This window comes from Strongylocentrotus purpuratus, unplaced genomic scaffold, assembly GCF_000002235.5.
Source record: "Strongylocentrotus purpuratus isolate Spur 01 unplaced genomic scaffold, Spur_5.0 spur5_scaffold_4, whole genome shotgun sequence".
NCBI lineage: Eukaryota > Metazoa > Echinodermata > Echinoidea > Camarodonta > Strongylocentrotidae > Strongylocentrotus > Strongylocentrotus purpuratus.
Genome location: NW_022145610.1, coordinates 22,860,787 through 22,871,579, shown reverse-complemented (window position 1 = coordinate 22,871,579; position 10,793 = coordinate 22,860,787). Strand labels below are relative to the sequence as shown.

General features: G+C 37.9%; 1 protein-coding gene across 2 annotated transcripts in view; it reads left to right on the top strand.

The window, feature by feature from the left end:
- Window positions 1-3,399: 3,399 nt before the first annotated feature.
- Window positions 3,400-10,793, top strand: part of ags (activator of G-protein signal) — a 64,895-nt gene continuing 57,501 nt past the window's right edge. The window contains exons 1-3 of one of the 2 annotated variants that reach the window (XM_030997005.1): window positions 3,400-3,721; window positions 8,050-8,493; window positions 9,203-9,338. In XM_030997005.1, the coding sequence (XP_030852865.1) occupies window positions 8,267-8,493; window positions 9,203-9,338 (363 nt within the window). In that variant the 5' untranslated portion in view covers window positions 3,400-3,721; window positions 8,050-8,266. 2 annotated transcript variants of the gene reach the window in all.

Genomic DNA, 10,793 nt, shown 5'->3' with positions numbered 1-10,793 from the left:
TAAATATCAATTAATCAATTAAGAGTCCCACTTTGGGCGTCATGCGATAAGATGATTCCCATAAAATTAATGCAAAGCTCCAATTACAAACGCATTTTTTTTCTCGAAAGTAAAAAACACATACCGGTATGTATGCAGTATATAAGGCCTCACAAATCTAAAAAATGTTGTATTGCTTTTTGCAACCGACCCAAAAATTTGAAACCTACGTCGGATTAAAAATAAATAAAAAATTAACCGTTTTTTTTTTTTGGAGAAAAAAATGTATTAAAAGTATTTCAAAAATAAGAAATATCAGCCCAAAGAGAGTTAAAAAAAAAAAAAAAAAAAAAAGATTTCCGACCAACCAACCCATGTTTTGGCACTTAAAGGGCAATACAACAATTTTAATTAGGCTTAATGCAAAGTGTTTTCATGTCGAGGGAGGGACGGGTGCCCCCCCCCCCCGATTCGTATGCATCTCGCCCTTTCTATATAGCTCAGTACCCTCAAAATATTTTGCTCATTATTGCACCATTTGGGGGGGGGGGTGGATATGAAAATGGAACTTTGTATTATCAAAGATCTTACTATATATATAGAAAGATGAAAATATTCTCACTTGGTCGCAATTTTATCGATATCTATTTTCAAAATTGTCATTATTAGGCCTTAACAAAAAGACGTTGTTTTGCCCTTTGCGACCGACCCAAAAATCTTGAAATCTAGGGTTGGCTTTTTTTTCAAAACGGAGAAATATCATCTCAAAGACAGAGTTTAAAAGAAGAAAAAAAAATGTTTTGGCACCTAAAGGGCATTACAGCATTTTTTTAAAAGGCCTTATTGATAAGGGCGACGGTAAAATGCAAAACTATTATAATGTAATACGAGATGCAAAGTCTTCCAGTGGTGGTGGGGGCGTGGTCCCGTGGGTTATAATGTGTTCCTATATTCTTACTGGCCTCGGAATTTTGGCTCATAACGCAACTGGCCACAGATTATGTACAAATTTAATGTGGACAACTTTTTAGGTCGATTCTCAACAACGATAGACTAGCTCGCATGGCACAACCAGTTCATCAAAAATGTTCTTTGATCGAGAGCGCCTATTAATGGCTCTTACAAAGTTTCTTCTCATGAATGGAGTGATTGGCATATCGAGGGCGGGGGGGGGGGGGGTGTTGGTGTTCAATCACCCCCTTGGCAAAAAGGGGGTGTTTAAGGTGTTCAAACACCCCCCCCCCTTGGCAAAGGGGGGTGTTTTTAGAATTGTAAAGACGCCCTTTATTTATCTATGGCTCCCCCCATGGCCAAAAAAAAGGGTAACAAATGTTTTTTTTTGTTGCTCAAACAGGAGGGGGGTGGATGGATGTTGACGGAAAAGAGGAGTGCTTACCCCCCCCCCCCCTCCCCCTCCCCCTCCCCCCCCCCCCCGCTTAGTCACCGGCCTGATTCGCCGCTAAATATTTTCTCAGGAACTGGAGGGGGGAAGTGCTCCTTACCCCCCCCCCCCCTATTCACCGGCTGGCTGATTCACCGCTTAATCTTTTATCACGAATTTGGCAAAAACACCTCCACTGTTAAAAAATCCTGGATACGCCCTTGATAGAGTCCTATATCATAGCATACTCCACGCCATGTATGAAAAGTCTAAATTATGACTGAGCGTAAAGTTTGCATGACTTTCAGGGCCGGCGGTCGGAGCGTCTTTTAAAGTGTGGGGGGGGGGGGTATTTACTCCTACATTGTGATAACATTATCAGGGATGATTTCAATATTTGTTTCTCTAGAAGCATGATTATATCAAATATAAATGCAAGCGAGCTTTGGGGGAAATCAAAGAAAATGTTGCTTTTACTTTTAGGTGAAAGGAAAAGGGAGTACTTGTCAAAAGAGAAAAGGACACTTATTACAAAAGAAAATAAGCAAGTGTCAAATGGGGCACTCACCAGAGATGAACAAAGGCACTTCTGAGATTAGTGGAAAAAGTGCATTTGTCGAAGGACAAGGGACACCAAAAGATTTTGATAGGAGCTTTTATCAGAGGTAAAAAGTGGCTTAAAAGGAAAAGGGAAAGAGCTCTTATTCCTAAGGAAAAGGGGCACTTATTTGAAAGGAAACGAGGCAAGTGTCAAAATAAAAAGGATATTTACCGATCAGAAGTGAAAATGGACACTTCCTACAAAGGAAAAGTGACACTTGGCAAAGTAAAAGGGGCACCTCTCAAAATCTGAAAAGGGGCAATTATCAGAGGTAAAGGGTACACTAATCAGAGCTAGGTGTTAATGGCACATATAAGAATGTGGAACGGGCACCTATATTTGAAAGAAAAAGGGGCACTTATCTGAAGTAAAAAGGGGCACTCCGTTGACTTTACATAATATTCTAATATGGTGTTTAGTACTGCACGGATGACAATAATTGTCTACTAGTTACTCATGAGAACAGTGTACTTCTGGAATTGTTTACTCGAGTGTCATGTGGAGAGTTATTTAGGCCATCAGGTTGACTGTAGCTATAAAGCTGCAAGATATTGGTTAAACAAAATAAATACGCAGATGAAATCTTGATACAGTAAAAGTAAGATTTATGAATCAAAAGACAAGACAGAAAAAAACACAAATTCATTCTTGTTTGGAATGAAAGCCTATCCGATTTACATGAATTTAGAAGTCTAAAATTGTTGGGGACTTTTAGACTAACTGTAAATAGGCTTATGTGCGGCCTTGAAAGGAATAGGCCTATATCTTTCTTTTAAATTAATTGTTTTTTTTGGGTTTTTTTGTTGCTCAAGACGGGGGGGGGGGGCGGGGGGGGGTGTTGATTCGCCAGCTTAATCGCCGCTAAATATTTTCTCACGAAAAAATTAAGTGCTCAGTACTTCTCGGGCTTAGTCGCATCGCTCCCTCGCAATGTCTCACTCTCACCGGTGGCTCAAAGGTGGCAACCCTAAGAACCCCCCTTAAAACAAGCTTGTACGGGCTTGATATATCTTATGAAGGGTTCGAAGTGGCCCCACCCCATGAATTCTTCTTACATCTTCATTACATTACATCTATGGGCTGGCCAAGAAAATGTTATCTTCTTATTTAATTTCCACAATCTCTTTTATTGATATATCCACCCCATAAAATTCTGATTCTTCTTCTTCCTCTTCTTATACTTCTTTTTTTTTTCTTCAGTTCTTCTTATTATTCTTCTTCATTTTATTTTATATATTATATTGTATAGCTAAACACGGATTAGACCCTCAAAAAACGGGATGTCTCCACTCCCTCCACCCTCCCCAAGCGTCGAGTAAAATATTTATGATATATACCGGATACTATATACAGCGTAATTTTTCGATTATCTCCAGCACTATCTGTATACAATTGGATTTTTCGGATAGCGTTTTAAGTGGTGTGCGAACATTTTCTTTTGGGCAACGGCTTTTTCATTCATTTCTCGTCGGCAAACGCCAAGCAAGCGAAACGTCAACTGCCAGAGCGAAAACTGATCTGAAGTCTGTGAACGACAATTGGGGATCTTTCCTTCCAAACTAGGCGTTTGTTTTTCACCGAGGCGAGAGAGTCTAGGCCTACAATATCGACAGAAGTATATCATTTATCAACAGATTTGTCAGTCATCTTTCGGGTCAATCTCGTCTCCGTTCACGTTCAGTCATTCAGCTCATCTCAAGCTCAGCTGATTCCTTTCCCAAACAACATTCACTGTTTTCAACAGAATGCAGAGTCGCAGAGTAAGAATATTTTTTGTATTTCAATTCAAACTTAGTAATTAAGCTGATAGCTAGAGTGGTAATACTAATACGTGGTATGGTCTTCTGAAAATGAATGATCGTTTGTTCCACTAGTTTAAAATAGATTTGTGTTATTTTGATGATCTTCAAAACAAAAACAAAAATAAAATTGATGTTTTTGTTTTTGTTTTGAAGATCCATGTGATCAGATGGTGACCATGCCACTGGGACGAGCCCTCTGTCTGTGTGCAGTGTTCCTGAGATTTGAAATGAGTTTGACAAAGGGATATCTGTTCCAGTCTGAAGGTCTTTCCTTTATTTTTGTGCAACCAGTACACAGCAGATCGCAGATTTACAGTAGATCTAGGCCTAGACCGAAAGCTTCAGTCTCTATAATCGTCGGTTGTTCCACTGAGACTACGTCTGGCTCCACTAGACCTCCGGTTATAGAGACAGAACGATCGCCTATGCCAGCCTATGTTGAAGATATCACGGCTAGATTTTAGCCGCTAGGCCCCTCCCACAAACATGACAAACTTGCCACGGCCGTATTGTTATGCCCCCAAAATCCCCCCAAATGTCATTTTACCTCGTCCATATCCAATTTTAAATTAGGCCTAGGCTATAATACATCGGTTGCACTTACTAAATTTATTGAAATATTCCGTTTAATGGTCCCTTTTAAGGAAATTATGGGTCAAAATCGACATCCATGTTGAAAATCTTGCAAGCCGTGTTAAACTCTCGCTGCCGTCACTCTCATCCCTTCTAGTCTACGCCGAAGGCAAAATGATTATGAAGGAAAAACTGTGCGCCATCTACACGTTCGTAATGGCGTTATCACAGTTTTTCCTTCATAATCATTTTGCCTTCGGCGTAGACTAGAAGGGATGAGATTGACGGCAGCGAGAGTTTAACACGGCTTGCAAGATTTTCAACATGGATGTCGATTTTGACCCATAATTTCCTTAAAAGGGACCATTAAACGGAATATTTCAATAAATTTAGTAAGTGGAACCGATGTATAATAGCCTAGGCCTAATTTAAAATTGGATATGGACGAGGTAAAATGACATTTTGGGGGATTTTGGGGGCATAACAATACGGCCGTGGCAAGTTTGTTCATGTTTGTGGGAGGGGCCTAACGGCTAAAATCTAGCCGTGATATCTTCAACATAGGCTGGCATAGGCGATCGTTCAGTCTCTATAACCGGAGGTCTAGTTGAGCCAGACGTAGTCTCAGTGGAACAACCGACGATTATAGAGACTGAAGCTTTCGGTCTAATCTAGGCCTAGCGCACAATATTTCAACTGACAAATTATGATCTAGGGGCCTAGGGCATGAAAGTAACGTCAGGGAATTTAGGGGTTTTGGGGTAGATCTATTGACTATTGATGCATGTACAGAGAAATATAAAAGATATCTCTGCGTATGAATTTAAAATGGAATTGAGAAAATTGCACATTATTATTATTAAACATTATAAATTAACAGTAGACAGGATAACAGGATATCTAGGGGCGCTGTTCCGAGAATAAGGATCGTCTGCACAAACAAGGATATCCTCGTATACACCGACAAAATACGTCATAAAAATAATGATCGTCCCCGATCAGAGCTGTCAACTTTGAGGAACTGCTTCGAGGTAGATCGTATACAATTTATTTTGGCTCAAAAAAAAAAAAAAATACCCCCCCCCCCCCCCCAAAAAAAAAAAAAAATCAAAAAAAAATCACAAGGCTGCTGGAGCAGGCGTTAGGACATTTCCATGTACATACGTATTGGTAGAGAACAGGGTATTCTAACTTGACTGTTGACATAAACAAGTATCCTGATGGACTAGCTGTTTAGTGATTTTTTTTCCTGTCATTAAGACATTATGAAGGTGGTAAGAGACGATCACGTCTTGGATTTTGGGATGAGGCTGGCTGTGTATGTACTGCTTGCTTGAACAACCATATTGCAGTTTTCATAATTTATCTTTTAGATAAAAATTTTCTCCTAAGTTACAGCAGAAATATACAACAAAGAAGTATACAATGACAAACAAACATTTCCATATAACTATATGTCATCACAAAACGGAAGAAAATACAAAAAGAGGTTTTAAGGAAGTTTAAAACTAATGTGTGTCAGAGAGTAATTTAATACAGGAAAAGGAAATTCATCTCCTTAAGTCATGAATGCCCTTGTATAATAAAAATGTAGATATTGTCTGTTCAGTCGAGCTACCTGCCAGGGCATTAACTCAGGTATCAAAGTGTAAATACATGTAGGTAATGCTCTTCTGGTTCTGAAGAAATGATTGTTCCTTGTTTGCTTCAGAATCTAAGCAATCAAGTGGTTTAGGAGGCATTTGAAGTTATAATTAAAATATATCTTTTGCTGTTCACATCTCTTGGTAAGAACGAAAAACAAAAGAATTGCTGGTATACATGTACATGTAGACCGATCTGCATCCTGTACTAACTTGCCTCTTACTACATGTATCTTAGACTGTAGAGTGATAGTGTTGTACAAATGTACTGACATTTACAATATTTGTTTATGATTTATTTGTCCATTTAGCTGTGACTATTAAGTTTCTTGTTTTACTGTAAACTAAAGGTGTTGTACTAATCTACATGTGCATGTAAAGATAGTATACAAAAAAAGCACATATTAAATCCTGTAAATGTATCAATCTTCACTTACAAACAAGAGGTGTAGAGAAAATTTATGCATTTAAAGATTGATTGCTCTGGATCTGACATTAACTGTACGTATACTTGTACATCTTGTACATCTTATAGGACAGTTTGGCCCTTGCATGCATGTACAATGTAATACTGTAAAGTTACTGGTACTTTGAAGTTTCCTGTACATATATAGAATATACTACCGGTAGTTATTTATACCTAGTGTCGATCAGTTCAAGGACATATGAATGGAAACTCTTGTTGGGAGTGTCAATTTATTGTCTATATACTTACATAGTTTCATTACATACACTTCAAAAACTTAAATTAAAACTACCTGTAAGCCTTAAATCAAGTTAAATGACACTTGTTCTTCGTTGACATTTGTGTATTCATAAAGAAAAGACCTTAATTAAATGTGTTAAGCGAAAAAGTATCAAATGAAAAGCACACCCACCTTCTTCTTCTTAGTTGATCCCTCCACTATTTTGGAGATTCCTGGAGTCCAAATAAAGTAAATGTTTAAAATCCGACCGGTTAGGAGCTTTGGAGAGTACTAGAACGTATTAAAACGAGAAGCATCAATTTTGTGTAGGAAAAAGAGCGATAGTAGAAGTAGGCTATTATGAATTTCGGAAGGCAGGCATGGATGAAGGGGTAACAGAGTAGCAGGGGTAAATTGCTGTGGGTCATCATCGTCATATAAATCAAGCATGGATTATTAAACATGTACATGTACAATGAATAGTGAGCAGGAAATAAAGTATGCACATTACTGTAACATTGGAGTCCAGAAATTTAGCAAATTTAAATAAGAGAGATGTATAGTAGGGTCTCCTTTATCTATGCACGACGATCTTTGCAATGCCCCCTTTCCTTACAATATTCAAAGCATTGATAACCCTGGGGTGGTATTCGAAAAATTGTGCCAATGTGTACAGGTACATGTACATGTATATGTACATTTACATTAATTGCACAACAAATGTAAGTTTTGACAAGTCACAAGCCATAACTCATTGCTTGTGCATACCTGACACATACATGTATGGACACATATTTCAAAGAGACATCTGCAAGCACCAATGAAAATAGGGTAAAACCTGTATATAAAGACCACACAAGGAAGAAATTAAAAGTGGTCTTTATAATTTATATACATGTACAGGCTGCTGCTAAAGCAGATTTTACTGTATCAAGTTTAATAAAAACATACCAGTACATGTAAATCAATTTAGCATACATGTACCTGAAAGTCTGCATCATAGTTTTCAGAATGCCACACTTGGGTACTAACTAAAACTTCCTTCCTTACTCTGTACAATGCAATGAATGGTGTACTGCTGTGCTAGTACTTCTGCTCTGCTTCCTTAAAGGGATCTGGTAACCTTTTCTCAGATTCTGAAACAAAATCATGGATTTAGCTTATGCTGCAATGATAATTATAAACCTTTAGGTCAGTCAGGAACCCCATGACTTTTACAAGCCTATTTTTAAGTAATATATAAAATGGCTTGATAAAGAAAAAAGCTGTTTGAACTTTAATGAGAAATCATGTATTTGTGTTGTGACCATGAAAGAATCATATTCATTGCAATTTTCTAGGATAAATTCAACAAAAGTTTCTCCAATTGTTTTATTTTCTGCAGCATCTTTAAGAAGTCTCATCACTTTGAGGAGAACTTATCCTGGAGGATCTGACCCACCCGGAGCAGGGATCCAGGGGGGCGTTTCACAAAACTTGTCATCAGAGACAAATGACAGTTTCTACTATAAGCTACTGAAATCCTTGCTTCTGATTGGTTATCAGCAGCTTTGTCACTGATTTTTGTCATTGAACAAAGGCTTTGTGAAACGGGCCCCAAGATGCAGAGCGAGGCCTCCTGTATGGAGCTGGCCCTCGAAGGGGAGAGGTTGTGCAAGGCGGGCAACTGCCGGGAAGGGGTGCGGTACCTAGAGGCCGCCGTCGAGGTCGGAACCGATGACCTTAAAACACTAAGTGCCATCTACAGTCAGCTAGGCAATGCCTATTTCTATTTGGAGGACTATGGCAAGGCCCTGACCTACCACAAGCATGATCTGACTCTAGCGACGTAAGTACAGGCCAGTGATGATAATACAAACTAAATTTCCATTAATCTAACAAAAGTATGATCAAAGTGCCTTCATAATGACGTATTTATACCTATTACCCTGATTTTAGTCAAGCTGTCTGAAAATGAGGCACTTAATCACTCAAGGAAGTCTTCTGACAACCAGAAGGTACCAATTCCCTGCACCTGGGTTAAGAGTGGCACAAAAAAAGAGATTTAAGAAGAAGCAGGTTTGTATTGAAGGATACAAATCAGACAAACAAATGAGAGACAATTATCAGAAACTTTGTCCAAAGAATTAGAAAGTTGTTGATTGATACTGACTTGGCTCAACTTCATGTTGTTCGTAGATATCTTTCCCGTTCCCCTTCCCGTTGTATACCAAGGCCGCCTTGGATATTCATGAATTATTCAAAATCAGATGGAAGTACTCGCATTAAATAGAATCACAATATATGATGTTTTTGCGCAAATTTTGCCACATTTTTCATTTCAAATGAATGGTTTGATGCTCCATCTGTACTGTTGGGTTATTCTATGGTTGCTATCATCATCATCATCATCATCATCATCAATATTATCATTACATCATCATCATTATTACCATCAACACCATCATCATCATCAACACCATCATCATCATCATCATCATCATTAAAATTATTCTTACAATTCAGTGTGCTGATAGAACTCCTTTGTCTCTTTGCAGATCGATTGGTGATCGACTCGGAGAAGCCAAAGCTAGTGGTAATATTGGCAATACCTTGAAAGTTCTAGGAAAGTTTGATGAAGCCATCTGCTGTTGTCAAAGACATCTAGATATATCGAGAGAGCTCTCCGAAAAGGTAAGAACAATCGATCTGATATTCCTCAACTGTAATGTCATCAAACATAAGGATAATGGCCCTGTCTTAGGCCTAAACAGATGTTGTATTGTTCTTTAGGTGCAGAAACATGGGTCGGTCAGTCAGAAATCTTTTCTTCTTTTTTTTTCTTTCTCTTTGGTCTGATATTTTTCAGATTTGAGTTAATTTTATCATTTTTTTCTCTCTAAAAAAATGGTTTAAAAAAAACCGACTGTAGATTTCAAGATTTTTGGGGCGGTCGCAAAGGGCAATACACTTTTTCTTATTACAGCCTTATAAAGAGTTGTGATTGATTCAAAGTGACTTTAAATCCTTTAAACATTGCATACTTACAGTCTGTTATAATTCCTCATACAGATTTGAAATCGATTGTTTAATAGTCTCAAGTTTAGTTGCGATGGATCAATTCTGACTCTTGATGAGACAGGGTCCTGGTCATACTTATATGATCTCTATAGATCTACAGCTGCCTTTCTGTCTGTACTTTATTCAGTTTCAATGCAAGTAAAAGTCAACTTGTAACTAGTCTATTTTCACTGATCAGGCAGTGATATATAAAGACCTAAATAATTGGTCATTTTACTTGTACAAGGTAGGCTTGGTGTGATGTACAGTTGAATCTAGCCACAACAATGAACTCTATATTCATAATACTGTAGCTTCATATTGTATGTGACTTTTTATTGAGTGCAGGGATGGATTCTTCAATGCACATCACATGAATTATATCCAATATCATCCTAAACAGATAGAGTTACATGGAATAATCCATGCTCAAAATATGTTTACTGCTATTTATAGAGCATTGACTACTGAAAGACTAGTTACATGTACTTTGAATCTAGTACACTGCACTTGAATGTCCTTTGAATTATCATTCTTTAGTCGCTTTAAAATCTACATGACAACACTCACGTAAGTTTGTTAAATGTTATTAATCAAATGCATGATGCATGCTGAATGATTATAAAAGACAGACTGTATTTATAATTTGATACCGTTTCCACCTAGTCTTGTGCAAAAGATTCCACACATATGTACAAGTGCTATTTTAACATCAGTTTAAGAGTGTTATTAATTGAGGTTGTACAATATTTTGCAAGGAACTGTTTGCGTTGGTGGGCTGCATGTTCAGTGTATATTTTATGACAATAAACAGATACCATGAAAGTGTTCCGTGCATGTATAATGTACAAGTACATGTATCCTGATCAATACATACATGTATGTAGGCAGTGATCACCCTGAACTCATATTCCAGAAGGATGCCATGAACTGATTTCAAATCAAAACATGTTGCAACAAAGGTTTGCTACTATCACGTTGCTTGAGTGATTGGAGAAAAGTGGTTGCCACGGTGATTTAAGGCTTCTGGATAGTCTTTTTGATGAATAATTCTAAGGAGTGGATAGGCAACCTCCATGCTTTAAGCTG